General features: G+C 39.7%; 2 protein-coding genes across 2 annotated transcripts in view; one reads left to right on the forward strand and one right to left on the reverse strand.

Moving 5' to 3' along the window:
- Positions 1–202: 202 nt before the first annotated feature.
- On the reverse strand, positions 203–4698 carry LOC129408141 (CD276 antigen-like). Its single transcript, XM_055151065.1, has 9 exons — positions 4627–4698; positions 3346–3672; positions 2934–3122; positions 1983–2069; positions 1606–1908; positions 1460–1533; positions 1283–1379; positions 1088–1174; positions 203–866 (listed from the first exon to the last, which is right to left on the reverse strand). Exons 1-9 carry the CDS (start codon positions 4694–4696, stop codon positions 808–810), a joined length of 1293 nt encoding a protein of 430 aa, XP_055007040.1. The 5' UTR covers positions 4697–4698; the 3' UTR covers positions 203–807.
- Positions 4699–8634: 3936 nt separating this feature from the next.
- Positions 8635–21825, forward strand: part of avl9 (AVL9 homolog (S. cerevisiase)) — a 35394-nt gene continuing 22203 nt past the window's right edge. Inside the window, exons 1-3 of the mRNA XM_055150725.1 lie at positions 8635–8908; positions 13660–13780; positions 20000–20085. Of these exons, the coding sequence (XP_055006700.1) occupies positions 8837–8908; positions 13660–13780; positions 20000–20085 (279 nt within the window). The 5' untranslated portion in view covers positions 8635–8836. The remainder of the gene's footprint in view (positions 8909–13659; positions 13781–19999; positions 20086–21825) is intronic.

Genomic DNA, 21825 nt, shown 5'->3' on the forward strand with positions numbered 1-21825 from the left:
TTATTTATTTATTATTAGTTTATTTATTTATTTACTTGACAAAACATAGATTTTTTTTTTTAAACTGCGGTGTACAAAGACACAAGCAATCGAGACCAGAGCGAAAGAGACATGTGTAATCAACCACGGATCGGTCCATTAACAATCATATTTATTTATTTATTTATTTGACAAAACATTTATAGATGTTTTTAAACTGCGGTGCACAAAGACAGAAGCAATCAAGACCAGAGTGAATGAGCTAGAAAGACACGTGTAATCAACCACCGATCAGTCCAGCAATGATCATATTTATTTATTTATTTATAATCTTGTGTGTACACTGCAGCATTCTTTCAGACATCAGCAGTGCACTTGGCTGACATAACGTGACCAGACATCCTTATTAATCCTATGAAGATATTGTCATGTTGTGTTTGACTAAAATATAGAAAACAGTGCTTCCAAATGAGATGAGCACAAAGCAAAACAAAAGCAAAAAAACCCAAAAAAGTTTAGACAGAACCCAGAGTGCCCCATTTTTGCATTTTGCATTCGGCTGACGTGTAACCATGGATCTGTCAGATAATGTGTAATTTGTGTGAAGTAAAAAAGCCTTATGACATAGAAAATATTTTTAACAACAACCACAAACATATCCAGTAGTCATGAGCTCAGTCATACACATCTCTGTAAATGGTTTGGAGATACAAAAGAGTGTCATAATAATCAATGTATTCTGCCAAAGAAAGAAACACATTAAATACATATATGAATACTCAAAATGCAGTTAAGAGAAGTAGAAAGAGATAGACTTTGTCCTGGGCATCAGTGTTTTTTCTTCTTAGATCGTCTGTGGCCGCTCAGCTTCTTTGGTGTCATTTCCCCTGTAAAGACAATTAATTTAAATCAGACATATTCTGCAAAATTGATTTTCAGATCTTTTAATCATGTTATAGTAGTTCCCTCCTCATTGGCCCACTGAAGTTGTATTTGGAGTGATTCCTGTATGTTTGAGTCATCTTTATTCTCCTCTATTAAACACATAATTTCTCCAGTGTACACCTGTTTTCACCGCCTGAGTACACGTCCGCTGAGACAAACTTACTTGGTTCTCCAGTGTTAGTGTCGGTGACAGGATTCGGCAGGACAGGACTCGCAGGATTCGGCAGTGTCTCGTTGTCATTTTGTTCCGCTTTAAATAAACAGAAACAGGTAGAATTTCTTTGGTGCTTTTCTTCACTTTAATTTTAAATAAAAGACTGTTGTCCAAATATAATATTCAGTTTGGGTGAGTACTTACTCCAAGATTCTTGCTGGCTCACGGGAATGTTCATGGATCTCTCCCTCAACTCGGACCTTGAAAAGAAACCTCTGATCCTCTGAGGAAAACTTAATTTCTAAAGAATACATATAAGTTATGGTTTGTTTCAGTTCAAATGTGTAAAATCTAAAAATATATTCACAAAAGTAATGTTACCAATTTGTATAGGCCTACAAGGTATCCACAAAAAAACACAAACAGTAGTTTGAAAATCCAAACAAATCTGAATCCTGAAAGAAAACAAATAAAAATAGTGTTTAGTAACACAGCATTGTTTAATAATGATTCAGATTCATATTTACCAATCATTTCTTTATTTTTTTCCTCCACTTCTATCTCCAGTTGTATGTTATTTACATATATATCTGTGTCTGTGATGACGTGACACGAGTACAGCCCCTCCTGGTCTTTGGTCAGATCTTTTAGAATCAGATGGTTAGACTCTGTCAGTCTATCCACAAACTGTCTCCACGACTCATTAAAGAAAGAGTTTGATCCAGACCGGGTCAGAATGATCTGGGTTTGGCTGAATTTCCAGATGAGACTTGGAGCGTCGAAGTCCAAGCAGCTGAGGACTGCATCATTATAGTAAACTCCAAGACGATCTGATAAAATACACAAAATCTTTGTATCCAAGAAACAACAACACACAAAGTCACACTGAAGACAGAATACTCACATTCTTTTGTAAGTATAACTGTCCTTGAGCTGCGGCGAGTGCCGACAGTGCAGGAAGGCCACTGTTTTTTATGTGGATCTGGAGCAGCTGCATGTGGAAGAAAAATGTATATTACAAAATAATAATATTACAAATGTTAATCTAATATTTCTGTCAGGGGTTAAAAACAAAAAAGTCATAAAATGACATGAAGAAAGATCTCAGTTGTTTATTTGATAAGGACATAAAATAAGTTACACTGACTAGAACCAGGAAGTCTGAGCACATGCTGCATGTGAACAAGTCCAAGGCCTTACAACAAAACACATGTGTGACATGTTAGTGCCACATGAACCATCTGCATTCTGAGGACCACAGGGACAGACCTGCTCTAGTCCTGCTCTAGTCCTTCTCTAGTCCTGCTCTAGTCCTGCTCTCTAGTCCTGCTCTAGTCCTTCTCTAGTCCTGCTCTAGTCCTGCTCTAGTCCTGGTTTAGTCCTGCTCTAGTGCTGATTTAGTCCTGGTTTAGTCCTGGTTTAGTCCTGCTCTAGTCCTGGTTTAGTCCTGGTTTAATCCTGCTCTAGTCCTGGTTTAGTCCTGGTTTAGACTCAGCCTCCTGTTGGTCAGTTTTAGGCAGAAAGTTTTTTTTTGTATTCTGCACTCTGTTCTTTAAAGTTAATTTTATGATGTATTATTTATGTTTTGGTTTGTTTGTTTTGTGATCTTAATGTCTTTCTTACTCTGTGAAAAAGTTTTAATGACTTTGTGTATGAATTGTGCAGTTTAGTCTTTCAAATAACAGTTTACAGTGATTTTTCTGCACAGTCAAGAGTCTACATTTTATTCCATTCTCAACTACAACATTTACAGGCCCTTTAGCACATTTCTGACTGATTTTCATAAAATCATTTGAATATCAAAATACCCCGATAACCCCAAAGAATCACTGAGATGTTCATGACCCACACCTACCTGCATTTGGCTGTGGGGTGATAGAGCTGGTGATGTCATAGAGCTGGTCCTCCCTCTGATGGACTTTGGTTTTGACTTCAAAGAACCAAAGCCCAGAGGACCAGATCACTGTAGGTTTAGGGTAGAGTCCTTCTGCACGGCAGACCAGCTCAGAGCCCCGCCTCACCAGGTCAACTACACCAAAGTCCACTGGAAAACAACACGAGTCACTGAGACGGTGTAATCCCTCATTCATACAGGAATGGCTCACAGTAGAAACGGTTTCATTGGTGGTCATCTGGACCATGTTTCTGTGATCAAAACCTTTGGTTCCATCCAGAAGAATTTCACATTGGTAGAACTGGTCTGAAACACTGAGACTCTGTCCTTTTACATATACAGTCTATGCTAATATAACAGGATTTTTTCTTACCAAAGACACTTAAGAAGATTCTGGATTTGTTTGTCTGTTTGTCAGTTGTGGTCCCGGTGAGGCAGACATATTCTCCTTCATCTTGAACTTTGACCTCTGACAGCCACAGTGATGCGTTTCCTCTCTGGATATTGCCCTCAAACAGAGCCGTGCGGTCCCTGTAGGCCTCGTCCTGATCCTGGTTCTGTTGGTAGTAGTAGCTGTGGACTATTTCATCTCCAGGTTTCTTTAACCAGTAGATGAAAGGGTGAGAGCTGTAAGAGCTGAGGTGAAAGGAACAGGGCAGGATGCAGTTTGTCCCCAGAGCGCAGGAGACCTCTCTGACCTCTGAGAAAACAACAATGATTTATATAGAGTTTTTGACCCTCAAAGGAGTTCTACAGCATTCTTCATTCACTCCACACTCAGTGGTGGTCAGATATTGAAGCCACAGCTGCCCTGGGGCAGACTGACAGAAGTGAGGCCAAACACATACAAAGTGATATGTTACTGTGTAGTAGCCACATTCCTCTATCACGGCTCTTTTCTGTGATGATGTGTCTCATCGAGTCTGAACAGGAGACAGACCCTGGACTGCTAAGTGCACACTTATTTAAAGTCACGTTTCCTGTGAGATGAGTTGGACAACTGTGCTCATATCTGGAGCTTCACTTTCATTTTAGCAAAAGTGAGTCTTGGCTTCATGTTCAGGCTGTGATTAAATTATATAGCAACATAAAAGTAACTGTAGTCCAAATGATGCAGATGATGTCATCAACATTCTTTGAGGGAGTGGGTTTAACTGGAGGCACTGCTCTGTCTGAAGCTCTGCTTCGTTACAACACAATCTGACCACAAAGGGCTGATGTAGTTGACTCGCTGTTAAACAAGTCCTTCTCAAATAGCATTACAGTCACAAGCTAGCTTTAGTTTTCTGTTAGTCACCTTTTTGTTCAACTTTATTCACCTTTTTGTTGAAAATCAAGCTCCTAAACAGGACCATAAACGCTCGTATTGATCACAGGCTCCTGAAAATGTGTGGTCTACTGTTTTTCTTAAGTGTTCAGACTATATTAAAACAAGACAAACATACAGAACCCCCTGCAATGTGCTGTCACTGCAAAGGGTCAATAGAGTGTCATGAATTCATTCAAACAGACAGAGTATTTCACCTTTACTTTCTATTTCACAGGCCCATGATTTAATTGACTTACTTGTAAAATGTTTAGTCAAGAGAAATTATTTAGGGGCAACAACAACAAAAGACAAATAACATCAAAAAGACATTCTGAAAAGACTTACCTTCACTGGTGCCGACACAGAGCGCAGGCAGAATCAGAACAGAAGAGACAAAGAAGAGAGATTTATTCATCATGATCGCAGGATTCAGTTCTAGTGTCTGGAAAGTGTTCACAGGACTGGTTTAAGCTGCTCTTGGAAAGATGGGCAGGGCTGGCACCTGCGTATTCTGTTCAAATAAATCTCACTTAACAACAAAAAAACAGGAACAATAGGTTTACTGACAACAACACAATAAAGTGGAGCATTAAAGTGGAGGTACAGACATGGACAAAAATGTTGGTACCCTTCTGGTAATGAAAGAAAAATCAACAATGGTCACTGAAATAACTTGAAATTAAGAAAAGCAATAATAAATAAAAATTTCCTGAAAAATATCCAGTGAAGTGTTGTTTAATAGAATAATAATAATAAAAAAAAAACTAATGAAACTGGCCAGGAAAAAAATGATGGTTCCCTAGAAAAGACTGTAAATACTTGAACAATAGGGACATTTTAAACTTCAGTGTGTCTCTAATCTGCATCACAGGTGCCTGCAAACTTGTCCTCAGTCACTCTGTCTGTTTAAAGGGAGAGAGAATGAGAGAAAATCATAAAAAAGTGAGTCCGGAATTTGTTACGATGCATATTGACAAGCCACAAAGGTTCTGGGAGAATGTTCTTTGGACAGATGAGACAAAACTGGAGCTCTTTGGCAAGACACATTGGCTCTATGTTCACAGACGCAAAAATGAAGCAGACCAAGAAAAGAACACTGTCTCTACTGTGAAGCACGGAGGAGGCTTGGTTTTGTTCTGTGAAAAATACAACAGAATCTCAAAACTATCAAGGTATTTTGGAATGGAGCGTTCTTCTGTTCTGGAGCGTTCTTCTGTTCCGGAGCGTTCTTCTGCTCCGGAGCGTTCTTCTGTTCCGGAGCGTTCTTCTGTTCTCGACTGTTCTTCTGTTCTCGACTGTTCTTCTGTTCTCGACTGTTCTTCTGTTCTTGACTGTTCTTCTGTTCTCGACTGTTCTTCTGTTCTCGACTGTTCTTCTGTTCCGGAGCGTTCTTCTGTTCCGGAGCGTTCTTCTGTTCTCGACTGTTCTTCTGTTCTCGACTGTTCTTCTGTTCTGGACTGTTCTTCTGTTCTGGAGCGTTCTTCTCTTCCGGAGTTCTTCTGTTCTGGAGCGTTCTTCTGTTCTGGAGCGTTCTTCTGTTCTTCTGGAGCGTTCTTCTGTTTTCTTCTGGACTGTTCTTCTGTTCTCGAGCTGTTCTTCTGTTCTTCTGTTCCGAGCGTTCTTCTGTTCTGGGAGCGTTCTTCTGTTCTTCGACTGTTCTTCTGTTCTTCTGTTTCTTCTGTTTCTGGAGTTCTTCTGTTCTGGAGCGTTCTTCTTTCTTCTGGAGTTCTTTCTGTTCTGGAGCGTTCTTCTGTTCTGGAGCGTTCTTCTCTTCCGGAGTGTTCTTCTGTTCTGGAGCGTTCTTCTGTTCTGGAGCGTTCTTCTCTTCCGGAGTGTTCTTCTGTTCTGGAGCGTTCTTCTTTGAGCCCAGATCTCAATCCTACTGAACATCTCTGAAAGGAGCTGAAACATGCGTCTGAAAAAAGAACCTTCAAACCTGAGACAACTAGAACATTTTTGCTCACAAGAAATGGGTCAAAATACCAGTTGATCAGAGCAGAAATCTCACTGACAGTTACAGAAATCATTTGTTCGCAGAGTTTGCGTCAAAAGGTTGTGCAACAAAATATTAAGTTAAGGTACCATAATTTTTGTCCAGGCCAGTTTCATTATTTTGTTTTTTTCTAATAATTCTGTTGAACCACAGGTGAAAAACAATGTTTGATTTTCATTGGACAATTTTCAGTAAATTTTTATTTATTATTGCTTTTATCAGTTTCAAGTTATTTCAGTGATTATTATTGATTTTTCTTCCATTGCCAGAGGGGTACCAACAATTTTGTCGACGTCTGTATTTTACTTTATATTCACTGCTCTCACACGTCACGTTTAGATCCCCATGTTCCTTTTATTGTTCGGAAAATGCTATGAATCATCAAAAACAATGTATTAAAACATTTTATAAGTTTCTGAGTCTCCCCTCACTTTGTTCTCTGCACTAAGTCACTCCCCCTTCAAAGCATCATCACAACACAATCAGCGTTAATGAAACTGCTGCACATCACATCAGGTTTGTATCAGGTTTTTGTACATTTATTGAATCGTATATGTATTTATTTAGTCGTGTGGGAGCATGGGTGTCGTAGGCTTGTGGGAAGAGTCTCGTACAGAATCTTACAATTAACCCCCTCATTAATATGGCTGCTTTGTGAAAGAAAATCAAAATAAATCCTACACGCTGCCTCTCAATCAGTAAGCGCTTAACAACCATGTAAATACACTCTCTCTCCCTTCCTTACAACCCATCTTTGCTACATCTCCTCTCAGCAACAGAACCGTCAGCCTCTTCAGCCTCTCCATCTCCTCTTCATCACCAGCAGTGTCTAGTCTCCTGGTGAATGATCAGCATCTGTCGCCCCCTTCTGGCAGATGTAAGAAATGACAGGAGAAGAAGTCAGAATATAAAGATGTAGGCTTTCATTTGTCTGTTATTGTATTATTATTCATAAAGGATAAAGCAACAATACGTTATGTTTTTATTCAGTCTCAAGTGAACCCCAAAAGAATTTAAGTCAATTGTTTGCACTTCTACACATAAACCATTGTCTCTTTAATTCAAAAAGTCGGATATGAAGATGTCTCATATTGTGTTTGTAGTGGCCAAATAATCATTGTGTGGATTCATGTAAACAAATAAATAAACAAAGAATAACTGTGAGAATACCTTTTTTTTTATTATTAAGTAAAAAAGTGCCGCTCAATCATCATAATAATCGTAATAATCACAGACCCTTTTAAAAATTATAAACAAAAACATTCTAAATTCTGAAATGGAGTCAGCGGGAGGCAAAAGTGAAGTGAAACATAATGTGATTTTAATGGGAAAACTGGGATTCATTTCAGAATATCACAAATTATGAAAATTCAAGGAGAATTTAGAAAATGAAAACCACTCAGACACATGTGAGTGATATCAGAGCCCAGTTTAAAAACACTTACAATTTTGTTTTACACTATTTGTTTATTTGACAAGAGTTTATCATCATATCAAATCCACATTTTGAGGTTTTACTGAACAAATCTTTACAGAAATGTTAAATTCACAACAGTTTTTCACTTCATCTACAGAAAAATTACACATTTAATCATAAATTAGACTAAGACTTAGACAAACTATTGATCCACAAGAGAAATTATTTGGACACAGGATCATGCACATCACAATGTAATATGATAACAAAGAGTGAAAATATAAATAGTAATAATGAATTCTAAATAAGTAGCAAAAAAGAGCAAGAGACATGTGTCAAATGAGACATTTGTGAAGCCCAAATATTATTTTAGGGATAGAAAACTGTATTTTCTCCATCCTTCTGAAGAGAGAAGCAAAGTAAATAAGATTTGTACCTTGGAAATTCAAAATGTGGATTTTGCCGTTGTAAAAATGCTTAGAACCTATCATAAACTCTTAAGTATATAATGAAAAACACAATTGTGTTTTTAAACTGGGTTCTGATATCACTCACATGTGTCTGTGTGGTTTTCATTATATTATTATTATTATTATTATTATTATTATTATTATTATTATTATTATTGTTATGTTTTTTTTTTTATTATGTCATAAAACCATTAGCATTTAGGTCTGGTCGTCAGTTCATCATCGTAAATTTATGACGTTAGCTTAATTTTGCCTCCACTTGCCGCGTGCTTTCCAGAATTTTGAACATTCCGATGACACGAGATTCGAAATGGTCTATAGTTTTGTTTTGTTTTTTTGTTCTTATTTTATTATTATATATTTTATTTATATTCTTATGTTTATTATTTATTTTTAAGACGAAACCGGAAGCGCGTCGGCCTAACTGAAACGAAGCTGCGGTGCGCGGCACGTAACCATCTCGCCGCGGTGCGTCTTGTGTCAAAGCGGAAGAGCTGCGGCGCTTTGGGCTCCCGTGTCTCCGCTTCTTCTTCTCTCCCTCTGCCCGCTCTTCACCGCATCGTTTCGGGGGGAATAAACCTCCTCTCCGGGCCTCGTCTCGCCCCGGGCCGTGGGTCTGAACTCACCCGAGGACTTTTAATCAAATCCGGGCGCTGAAATTGACCAAAAACGAGCATGGAGACGCACGAGAAGGGACCCGTGCTGCACATCGTAGTGATTGGATTTCACCACAAAAAAGGCTGTCAGGTAAAAAAAAACACCTCTTTAAAACACAACTGAGCTATCTAACATTTATATTTACACGATACGCGCTTAAATACATGCTTAAAATTGCTCTAAATCTAACCACCATGACACAGAAACGCAAAATATCCCGTGTTTCCTCATGAGCGTGCTTAATATCAGATGGTTCTTGGTTTGTCAGCGTTATGTAACTTGCTCTTTTAGCTTCCAGTGTTCACATCCTTCCAGTTCAGTGTGTCTGCAGAATCTCTGTTTGTTTTATTCCAAGCCATCTGCTCCCTCCTGTGCAGCAGCAACAACGCAAACAAAAGCTAAATTGCACGCTTTTTCCTGCTGCGAGATAACACCGAGTCATCACGTTGATTACTTCCTGTGTCAGGCTGGGGAAAAATGATCAATGACTAATGTCTGGTTAAAAATGAAAATGTATGATCTTATAGCAGTGGAATAACAATTGGCTCTCTGCAGTACAATGGGAAAAGGTTTGTATGGCATGAATGATTTATTATTATATCTTAAAAGGCAGATTAAACTCACAATTTACACGTTTAATCTCTTTTACAGGTCCTAAGTTACGGAATATTTACTCTTGAGATCGTTAAGCCGCGTTAGAATGCAGCTTCCTCCTCCAAAACAGACCTGGAGCTGTGTTTTGTTTCATTCACACGTGTTTGCGCAGCTCTTTATCATCAGTCTGTTTACGTTGTCTACCTTGTGATGTCACGAAGTGGTGGTCTTCAAGTGAACGGCTCCTTTTTACAGGGTTCTGCGGAAGCCGAGAGGGGTCACAACAAACGGAAACGCCGCAACAAATACAAATGCGACGACACAACAAAAAAGCCACAACACACCAAAAAAAGCCACAACGGAAATGACCGCGGGACTCTATTTTAACGCAAACGCCGCAACATAAATGCAAATGCCACAACGCATCAAAAAGCCACAACGGAAGTGACGGCGGGACTCTATTTTCCGACAGACCGATCAAGCGGCAAGTGAAGAAGAAGGACTACAACGTGAAACGAATAATGACAAAACAATAAATTACTTTTACTTACGTTTCCAACTTCTCCGTTCCTTTACTTTTCACGTTGTAGTTCTTCTTCTTCACTTGCCGCTTGATCGGTCCGTCGGAAAATAGAGTCCCGCGGTCACTTCCGTTGTGGCTTTTTAATGTGTTGTGGCTTTTTAATGTGTTGTGGCTTTTTAATGTGTTGTGGCATTTGCGTTTGTGTTGTGGCGTTTGTATTTGTTGCGGTGTTTGCATTAAAATAGAGTCCCACGGTCATTTCCATTGTGGCTTTTTGGTTTGTTGTGGCTTTTTGTTGTTTGTTGTAGCATTTGTATTTGTTGCGGCGTTTGCGTTTGCTTCCAATGTCAGAAATTCAACTTGGACCCAATGTCCAATGTGACAAAACCAATTAAAAGAAAATCTGTGATTCAGTTGAATAAAATCTACTGGGTTCACCAAGTCTCAAGTTCTGTCCTAAAAGTGTCCATAAAGGTCTGGCAGAAAAATCTGTTTTTATCAAATAACTTTAAAAATAATCCATTTAGGGCCACGGCGTCAATGAAAGTTGAATATAAATGTTGCTGTTGCATCTTTTGGTTCCTAATTTAAATCTCTGTCTTCGTAACTTTCTAAGATATGATAATTTTGTCAAGATTTTGAGTGTTTTTCATAATTATCCAATATTCACAAAGTCCAAAGATGAAATGAGAGACATAAAGTTTGTTCTTTCTGTTGCGATCATAGACTGTGTAAAAAAAAAAAAAGTGTGACGAGTGTGATGTCACCAGAGCGTCTCAATGATGGGTTTTGGAAAAACACAAGTTTCCAGAAACGATAAGGATGTTATTAAAGAAAAACTGATTTTTCAGCTCAGATTTAAGACTTCTGGAGGCTCTAAATTTCAGAGATTTGGTGAACCCAGTAAACATCAAGAGAATTTCATGAAATTTCTCACAGAATTTTACTTTGGCAAGAGTAAAAAATTGATTCTAGGTACAGATTGAGTTTCAAAAATTTTCAGAAACTTGGGTAAATAAATGATGCTCCCTAACAGTCATGGAAATCCTGGAAAAGTCATGGAATTTTAGTATCTCGTTCATGCAACTCCAGCATTCTGTTAAGTTCTCATTATTAGGCTGTTCTGATTATTTCTGAACGTCTGCATCTTTTGTTTAAAAGAAACGACAGTAAATGCACTTTAGCGATGTAACGATATCCAAATCTCACGGTACGATATTTGTTGTGATATTTTGAAGAGGCTGATATAATTGTAGATAGGACACTTTTTTGCTTTTAAAACACCTTGACAAGATTTGGTGTGAATTATTTCCATCATAATCCCAAGAATTCAAGTCAAAAACATATTTCTTCATGTTGTCCTCACTGAAATGCATCATGACTTGTGATTCGATATATTGTGACATCCCACCATATTATTGTGAAACTTTTTGATACGATATCAGGCTAATTTGATTATTGTTACATCCCTAAAACACTGAAAGGACTTTGAATGTTAAAAACTATAATCGCAAACCATAAGGTGAGTGGAAAGAGTTAACATTTCATATATAGACCTAAAAGTCTGATCAATTCTACACATGTAGGTGCTGTAAAGTCATGGAAAATTCACTTTAGGTCATGAAAAAGTCATGGAAAAGTTTTGAAATTTTGTCAGTGGAAGAGTGGGAAACCTGTTTTTAGCTTTTGGTTCAGTAGAGATTGGCTGAAATGATCCAAATGATTCTAGTGAAGGTGTGTGGAGTTTAAAAACACAGTGGAACTCAGGTGAAATCTGCAGGTTTTTGTGTTAAACATGTGAATGAAACAAAACACAACTCCAGGTCTGTTTGTGACGAGGAAACGACATTAGAACATCAGAAAATAGCGTCATATGAGCCCTTTAAATACACTTTTTCTGCATAAATAGTAGTTTTTGAATGAACTCCCCCTACAGGTGTCATCGTGTGAGTGCAGTTTGAGTGATTGGTTAAAATTAAGAGTGGTTTAAAACAATAACTATAAAAATGATAGACAGATAATTACATTTGGTATATAGTTCGCTCACAAAACTGATGCATTTTTATTCAAACCATCAGTATTTTTAATTGACAGTGAAGCAGATCTTCTCTTGTGTCCTATTTGTGTTTTTCTAACCCAAACTCTCTTGTTGTGTGTAAATGTGGAGGTGTTGGTTTTTCCAGTTTGGCTCCTCCCCCACAGCGACGGCAGACCAGTCCAACGCCTTATTAATTAGCGAAAGTGCCTCATGTTAAAAAGCTTTTGTTCTTCAGCTCTCACTCCGCACCTGCCCCCCCACCGCCCTGCACCTGCCCCCCACTGCCCTGCACCTGTCAGAGGTCTGATAAACTCCAGGGAGGAAACGTGGCAGACGCAGACAGAAACGGAGACTGAAACAGAGACCTGAGTGAGATCAGGTCTCAGGTCTCAACACTGAGATCTTATTACAGCAAACACTAAAATACAGACTGTAGTACAGACTGTACTACACTTTATACTGCTGTCTGCACTATTGTGTGTACTACACCCTGTACTACAGTCTGTACTACAGTCTGTACTACAGTCTGTAGTACAGACTGTAGTACAGACTGTACTACACTTTATACTGCTGTCTGCACTATTGTGTGTACTACACCCTGTACTACAGTCTGTACTACAGTCTGTAGTCTGTACTACAGTCTGTAGTCTGTAGTACAGACTACTACACTGTGTACTACACTGTGTACTACACTGTGTACTACACTGTGTACTACACTGTGTACTACACTCTGTACTACAGTGTGTAGAATACAGTGTATAGTACAGTGTGTACTAAAATACATACATCCGTGTTAGTGAATGACCATAAAACAAAAAAAAGTGCAGCATCAGAAGTCCCTCAGATCTTGACTGATTCATCAGCCAGTTTTATTTCGTTTCACTTGCTAGAAACCGTGTGACCTCGCAGCATTAGGATTCGTTCACTCGACAGTAGGCAGGTACTTTTTTTATTTAACCAATCGCTGCTGTTTGGTCGTGGCGTATGTAATGCCCCAAATCCCGTAGGAAGAAGAACAATAACGTCTTTCCCCTTGATTCACCAAACATTCTCTTTGTTTCGGCTTTAAATCCTCGATCTCGGGAATCGTTGACAGCACTGAATATATGACTCTTCGCTGATTGGCTGCTGCCTGAACTCACACTTCTGGGGTTTTTGTGAACCGTCTAGTGTATTCTGATTCCTGATCAAGTCGCTGGAGAGAAATGACATTGAGCGGAGGCACTAGGTGACACCAGCCCGATACCTCAGATCATGATTGATCTCACAGTGTCCCGCGCTCTTGTCACACTTTTATTTATAAATTGTAAAAATGTATAAATGAATTTAGAAAATCTGGTCTCTGTGTTTGTGTCATTGTTTTAATATTTTTTATGCCTCAACATTCGCGTAAACATTGAGACACAAACATCTCTTTTTCCAAAAACAGATGTTCCCTTTGCACAAGTATTTGTTTTATTTGTACTTTTTAACATTACGTCGGTCACATCCACCCACAGTTTCCTGTTCACCGCCTTATCTTTAAATATTCATCATTTTAGCACGACTCAGCACAAACCACAGAGATAAACAGACTGAAAGCAGTGACACAAACAGAGAAGGGCTCAGTGCTGCTCGTTGTTTGACCTAATAAAAAGGCCTAATGTTAATAACTGCTCGTCCTGTGTCCTGTGTGTGTTTCGTCAGGTGGAGTTCTCGTACCCTCCTCTGGTCCCGGACGGAGAACACGACAGCGGACTGATCCCAGAGGAGTGGAAGTACCTGCCGTTCCTCGCTCTGCCAGACGGGGCGCACAACTACCAGGAGGGTGAGACAAAAACGCCACGTCCGCCGCCGCTCGCCTCTACGAAGGGTCTTGAGTAGGGATGGGCATGATTAGTCGATTAATCGATAATTGATCATTAAGAATTTCATCGATTACGTAAATTTTTATCGACAAACCGAATGCAGGTTGGTGTATATAGCGTGACCAAACAGGTGTGTACATGTGTCTCTGCACTCAGAAGGAGCGAGACACAAACTGTGGGTCAGTCTGCAACATGTCGAAACGCAAATACATATTTAACGATGATTTGTACAAGAAATTTCACACTTTCCGTTGCGTTGGGACAAGTGTGAGTCCATGTGCACAGTGTATAAAGCAGCACATATGTTTCTGTGTCCAGTGGGAAAAAGTTTTTCCAGGTGAGAGTCGCTCAATGTGGATGACGAGGCCCCGCCCCCCTCCCCCCGTACGCTGTCCTGGTTTTGACAAACACAAATCTGGTCACACTAACCTGTATTCACCTGAGTCATGTCTTTTAATCTGACAGAAGTTGAACCACATCAGCGACACAAGAGCTGGAGTTTTATCTTCGCTTAGTTTATGTAAATTAGCGATGCAGTTTTAAGTTTAGTTTCAGTGAGATTTGAACAAAACTGAATTAAACACATTATAATGTCAAACAGCTGATGTGGATCTAGAGTCGTTAGGTTTATTTGTCGTAAAGTTGAATTTATTTATGCAGATAGTAATAATAATGATGATCATTTTAATATAAAAATGTTAATGATTAATCGATAAACAATCGTTAATTCTCTCGACGATCGATTAAGAAAATTTCATTGAATGCCCGTCCCTAGTCTTGAGGGTTTGAAGGGGAAAGTGCAATTATTATTTTTAAATCAAGATTCATTTTGGTGTCTATTTCAAACATGGTTACCAGGGATGCAACGATATTCGGTCGATACTGGTGTCAGGATTCGATACTCGTGTTCAGTCAACGTCCTCGTGTCCGTCCCTGTGCGCTTTGTTTTCATTTATTCTGGTCCGAAAGGAGAACAGATATCGTGGTGTCAAGAAAACGGCTCCATATGGACTGAAATATTCTAACAGAGGAGGGTTTTCACTTTCAGTCACTTTTTATTTTACATCGATAGACCCAGAAATGACAAAGATATTCGCTTTTAAATCCTTTAGAATCACTTTTGGTTTTACATCTTACACGTGATGCGATACGGGAAATGGTCACATTTTTCACATTTTCCACCTTCAAGTCTCTCAAAGCTCTTCACAACAACAAGGAACCACACACACATTCACACACCAAAGAACTGACTGCTCAACCAATGATGTTTATGTCGAGAGTTGGATTCAAACTGCCAACCTTCAGATCAGTGGACGAACGCTCAACTGAGCTCCTGTCGATATGTACACGATCTTTTTCTCAGACTCTGTCCCAGGAGTTTTACTCAGAAAACGGTCTGATAAGACATTTCTAAACATAGTTTGAGTGTTCAGAAAGAGGACGTTAGAGCTCAGAGCTGTGTGTTAAAAAAAAAAAAAAAAAAAAAAAAAAAGCTCCGTACTGTCTCTGCTGCTGCTGGAGACAAGACAGACTCAGGAAGAAAAGAAAACAAACCGTCAAATTCTCATCAAAAAAGGAAAAGTCTGACAGTGTCTGTCCCCTACAGTTTATATTAAGACTTAGACTGGCTCTATTATAAAATATAAAACAGCCCGAGGAAGCTCTGTTCTTACTTTCTCTGACTTACTCTTCATATAAACTCCAGCTGTACACAAGTTCTCCTGTAATGTTTTAGACTCATTAACATTTTCACATCTTAAAACGTATCGAAATTGAATCGATATCACACTTGGCATTTTTCAAGCGCCTTTTAAGACACCCGGAGCACTTTACAGAGCATTATTCATCCACTCCACACTCGCTGGTGTAAACTCCTAGTAGCCACAGCTGCCCTGAGACTGATGGAAGTGAGGCCGTCAATCTGAGCCATCAGCCCCTCCGACCACCTTCACTCACAAAAACACTACACTTTCATACGAGTCAATGTGGGTGAAGTGTCTTGTCTCAGGACACAACAACAGTTTTTGTGGCTGGCGCCTCCTGTGGCTCCTGATTTTGCCAGTGTCTCCATCCAAGTCCTGACCCGACCTGGACCCGCTGAGCGTCTGAGATCTGATGAGATCAGGGTTTGACAAACCAGTTTGACCAAAACGAGGAGCCTGAATCAGCAGTTACAGAGAGAGGGAGGGGCGATGATGTTTCAACTAGGGACGGGCATTTGATTAAATGTTCTTAATCGATTGTCGGGAGAATTAAGGATCGATTATCGTTTAATCATTTTTATATTAAAATGATCAGCATTATTATTTCTATCTGCACTAATCTGCATAAATAAATTCAACTTTACGACATATAAACCGTGACGACTCTAGAGCCACATCAGCTGTTTGACATTATAATGTGTTTAATGGGGCGGCACTAGTTCAGTTGGTGGAGCATTCACCCACTGATCTGAAGGTTGGCGGTTTGATTCCAGCTCTCAACATAAACATCACAGGTTGAGTGGTCAGATCCACTGACAGGAGCTGGTGTGATTCCAGCTCCCACAGATGAATGCTGTCATTGTGTCCTTGGGCAAGACACTTAACCCACCTTGCCCACAGTGTCTGCGTACACTGGTGTGTGAATGTGTGAGTGGTTCCTTGTTGTAAAGAGCTTTGAGCCTTGAAGGTGGAAAAGCGCTATAGAAAAATGTGACCATTTACCATTTAATTAAGTTTTGCGCAACTCTCACAGAAACAAAACTTAAAACCACATGACTCATTTGCATAAACTAAGAGAAGAAAAAAACAGCTCTTGTGTCGCTGATGTGACACGACTCAGTGACCAGGACAGCGTACGGGGGGAGGGGGGCGGGGCCTCGTCATCGACATGGAGCGACTCTCACCTGGCAAAGCTTTTTCATGTTTTCTGTGTCCTGGTGAACTTTATCCCCACTGGACACCGACACATTTGTGCTGCTTTTACACTGTGCACATGGACTCACACTTGTCCTGAACGGAAAGCATGGAATTTCTTGTACAAATCATCGTTAAATATGTATTTGCGTTTCGACATGTTGCAGACTGACCGACTGTTTGTGTCTCGCTCCTTCTGATGCAGAGACACATGTACTGACCCTGTTTCGTCGCCCTGCGCTACACACAACAACCTACATTCAGTTTGTCGATTAAAATGAACGTAATCGATGAAATTCTTAATGATCAATTATCGATTAATCGACTAATCATGCCCATCCCTAGTTTCAGTACAAAGTGAATTGGATCCAGAGTCGATGGAGCCGGAAGTGGCCAACCCCCTCATGCTCACCTATGTCCATTTATTTATACAGTCTGTGCTGTGATAACCTGAGCTTCATTTACCCCCTGTGTGACTGTCCTGGACTCTGCTTGTGGTTGGGTCTGTGTTTGTTTGTGACAGAACCTGACAGCGTCTCCTCCGCTCTGCGTCATGTGACCGGGGTCATGTGACCGAGCGAGCAGCAGATTCAGGGTCAACGTTCAGCTCCAGTTCATCTGACGGAACAAAAACAGCTCTGTAATTACATAGACAGAGTTTATTATGTGTGACAGTGACGGCAGCACAAGAGCCTTTTCAAGAATCATTAACCTGTTTTTAAAAGCTCCGTGTCTGATTTTTACTTTAAAAAATGAAAATCAGAGAATAGAATGACATGGAGCCTTTAAAAATCTGTCTAAAAATGTCTTAAAAACAGATCTAGTTTATCGTAAATAGTTCACAGTCGTCCAAAGTTCTTCCTCACTTTCCTTGAAGATTCTTATGATACTAAAATTTGAAACTCTATTTTGATACTAAGGAACATACTCGATACTGATAGTCGATACTGATACTGATACCGATTCCACGATGAGAATAAAACCTCTTTATTTAGACGACAGATTGTGATTTTCCACATTAAATGGTACAATTTTATTTTCTGTTCCCATGTTCCTTATATCTGTGTAAACCAGGTCTAAACCAGGACTAAATTAAACCGGGACTAAACCGGGACTAAACCGGGACTAAACCGGGACTAAACCGGGACTAAACCGGGACTAAACCGGGACTAAACCGGGACTAAACCGAACCAGGTCTAAACCAGGTCTAAACCAGGTCTAAACCAGGTCTAAACCAGGACTAAACCAGGTCTAAACCAGGTCTAAACCAGGACTAAATTAAACCGGGACTAAACCGGGACTAAACCGAACCAGGACTAAACCAGGACTAAACCAGGACTAAACCAGGACTAAACCAGGTCTAAACCAGGTCTAAACCAGGTCTAAACCAGGACTAAATCAGGTCTAAACCAGGACTAAACTAAACCAGGATTAAACTGAACCAGGACTGAACCAGGACTGAACCAGGACTGAACCAGATCTAAACCAGGTCTAAACCAGGTCTAAACCAGGTCTAAACCAGGTCTAAACCAGGACTAAACCAGGTCTAAACCAGGACTAAATCAGGTCTAAACCAGGTCTAAACCAGATCTAAATCAGGACTAAACTAAACCAGGATTAAACTGAACCAGGACTGAACCAGGACTAAACCAGGTCTAAACCAGGTCTAAACCGGGACTAAATCAGGTCTAAACCAGGTCTAAACCAGATCTAAATCAGATCTAAACCAGGACTAAACTAAACCAGAACTAAACCTGAACCAGGACTGAACCAGGACTGAACCAGGACTGAACCAGGACTGAAACCAGGACTAAACCAGGACTAAACCAGGTGTAAACCAGGACTAAACCAGATGTAAACCAGGTCTAAATCAAGTCTAAGATTCACTTCTGTCCTGTCAGTGGGACTTTCTTTTTTTAGTATTGATAATGATCTGTGATAAATGAGGATCTAGTTTTGGTAATAGTTTTAGTAGGGATTATTATCTGATTTTCAGGTTCTTTTCACGTCTCTGCTGCTCTCGGTTCTGACCCTGCAGTCGTTTTTCTCAGGAGTAAATTGTGACTTCAGTGTTTTGTGACGATTGTGGGTCACAGCTGTTGTGAGTGGAGCAGGTCCGACCTCTTTAAAACCGGTTTGACCACGAATCAAACCACAACAAACGAACAAAAATAGGAACAAAGGCGCAGAATCAGAGCGTCGATATGATCCTCTGTTCACACTCAAACCTCACACACTTCACATGGAACCGGGACGAGCTTTTGTCACGTTTTTCTTTTGTTACGTTCAAGATTCCAGTTGCAGTTTTTTTTTATTTAAAGACATTTTATCACCAAAATGTGCAGGAAAAAGCTTCTTATGCATCGAGATTTCTGCTGTAAAACATTAAAATTATAAATATTCAGATCGTAACATTTAAAACTGTCAACAATTTAAATAATGATCGGGACATAATCGTTATTTATTTCGTTATTATTTTGGCCAGGTCTAAACCAGGGCTAAACCAGGTCTAAACCAGGTCTAAACCAGGTCTAAACCAGGTCTAAACCAGGTCTAAACTAAACAGGACTAAACCAGGTCTAAACTAAACCAGGACTAAACCAGGACTAAACCAGGTCTAAACTAAACCAGGGCTAAACCAGGTCTAAACTAAACCAGGACTAAACCAGGTCTAAACTAAACCAGGACTAAACCAGGACTAAACCAGGACTAAACCAGGTCTAAACCAGGTCTAAACCAGGACTAAACCAGAACTAAACTGAACCAGGTCTAAACCAGGTCTAAACCAGGTCCAAACCAGGACTAAACCAGGACTAAACCAGGACTAAACCAGGACTAAACCAGGTCCAAACCAGGTCCAAACCAGGTCCAAAACAGGTCCAAACCAGGTCCAAACTAAACCAGGACTGAACCAGGACTAAACCAAACCAGGTCTAAACCAGGTCCAAACCAGGTCCAAACTAGGAATAATCCAGGTCTAAACCAGGACTAAACCTGATTTTGGTTGCAGTTTCTTTATTTAAAGCCATATCATGTCCAGAATGTGCAGGTAAAAGCTGCTTAAAGCTGGAGAACAAGAGAAAAATGATTTAAATTTAATTTCATAGTGAAATTCTGTGAACAAATGAGGATTATATTTATATTACAGACTCCAGTTACCAGGACAGAAGTTGCATGTTCTGCCTGTGACTATGGATGACTGTACTGTTCCTCTCAAATAAATAAATAAATAAATAAATAAAAGCATGTGACTTAAATAAATGTTTGTGTGTTGTTTTTCAGACACGGTGTATTTCCACCTGCCTCCTCTGAGCGCCGAGCAGAAGTGTGTGTACGGAGTCTCCTGCTATCGCCAAATAGAAGCCAAGGTACACGCTCACGGATAAATAAAACAGCACATTTAAAGGGACATTCATGCAATTTTATATTTTAGGTGTTTAGATTTGAACGGTTACATTTTATAGATCAACATTTTGGATTTACTCATTGTAACCTGGAATAACGATATAAAAAAGGTCTTAAAGAGTGTAAAATAAACAGCCGATTAAAGGTCTGGGAGCCTTTAATCGGCTGTTTATTTTCATGCCAACTGATATTTTTGCGTCCAGTAGATTTCCTGTTAGAGCAAATGAAGTTGTAAGAAGCTTCGCGCTGAAATGAACCAACTGGATGAAAGGCTTCAGTGCTTCAGGAAGCTTCATCTGCCCATCACTACGAGACAAGAACTAAACAAGTGTCTCAAGTAGGGATGGGCATGATTAATCGATTAGTCGATAATTGATCATTAAGAATTTCATCGATTACGTTCATTTTAATCGACAAACCGAATGTAGGTTGCTGTGTGTGTCGTGACCAAACAGGTGTGTACATGTGTCTCTGCATCAGAAGGAGCGAGACACAAACAGTGGGTCAGTCTGTAACGAACCGAAGCACAAATGTGGATTTAACCAGGATTTGTAGAAGAAATTCCACACTTTCCGTTGCGTTGGGACAAGTGTGAGTCCATGTGCACAGTGGATAAAGCAGCACATATGTTTCTGTGTCCAGTGGGAAAAAGTTTTTCCAGGTGAGAGTCGCTCAATGTGGATGACGAGGCCCCGCCCCCCTCCCCCCGTACGCTGTCCTGGTTTTGACAAACACAAATCTGGTCACACTGACCTGTATTCACCTGAGTCATGTCTTTTAATCCAACACAAGTTGAACCACATCAGCGACACAAGAGCTGGAGTTTTATCTTCACTTAGTTTATGTAAATTAGTGATGTGGTTTTAAGTTTCGTTTCTGTGAGATTTGAACAAAACTGAATTAAACACATTATAATGTCAAACAGCTGATGTGGATCTAGAGTCGTTATGTTTATATGTCGTAAAGTTGAATTTATTTATGCAGATTAGTAGTGCAGATAGAAACAATAATGCTGATCATTTTAATATAAAAACATTACTGATTACTGATTAATGATGACTTAATTCTCCTGACGATCGATTAAGAAAATTTCATCAAATGCCCGTCCCTAGTCTCAAGTGTCACAAAGTCAAACATGTACAAGTACAGAAACACCACAAAGACCAGCCGCCCCCAAACACGTTTGGAGAATCAACATAAACAGGGGGGAGGAGCTGCAGGTGAGGCAGGTGAGGCAGGTGAGGCAGGTGAGGCAGGTGTAGAAGTTCTCCACCAATCAGGGACCAGGACTCTCACGGCAGGAATCCACGAGGACGAGAAAGAAATTAAAACACACACAAAACAAGTGGAAGAACTGGAGGCCCGGGGCTGTAACACACACACCTGTCGTCTTTGAGCACGATTTTACAATGTTGTTCAGGCTGTTTTTGTCTTTCACCGACAAACCACAAAACCAACAGGTAAATGAAAAGATTAAAAGGCTCTGAATAAAAGAATAACAAAAAGCACAGACATTTGTTTCGAGACATTAAGAGTGGAGTTTGTGCAGCAGGTGGATTCTCTGCAATAAAATCTGTGTGTTTTTGTCAAACCTCTGAAAACTCTGGAATCTGTGTTGTTTTTCAATATAAAACCAACAATAAGAAAACAAAAAAACAACAATTTTCTTAATTATTTGTCTCCAAAACCAAAATGAAAAAACA

This window comes from Boleophthalmus pectinirostris, unplaced genomic scaffold (assembly GCF_026225935.1).
Source record: "Boleophthalmus pectinirostris isolate CB_2022bp ecotype Guang Dong unplaced genomic scaffold, ASM2622593v1 HiC_scaffold_15, whole genome shotgun sequence".
Taxonomy (NCBI): domain Eukaryota; kingdom Metazoa; phylum Chordata; class Actinopteri; order Gobiiformes; family Gobiidae; genus Boleophthalmus; species Boleophthalmus pectinirostris.

Coding starts and splice junctions, on each gene's coding strand:
- LOC129408141 (XM_055151065.1), bottom strand. CDS start 4,696: ATGAATAAATCTCTCTTCTTTGTCTCTTCTGTTCTGATTCTGCCTGCG. Junction 3,673..4,626: donor CTGTGTCGGCACCAGTGAAG/GTAAGTCTTTTC, acceptor TTGTTTTCTCAG/AGGTCAGAGAGGTCTCCTGC. Junction 1,380..1,459: donor TTGTAGGCCTATACAAATTG/GTAACATTACTT, acceptor TGTATTCTTTAG/AAATTAAGTTTTCCTCAGAG.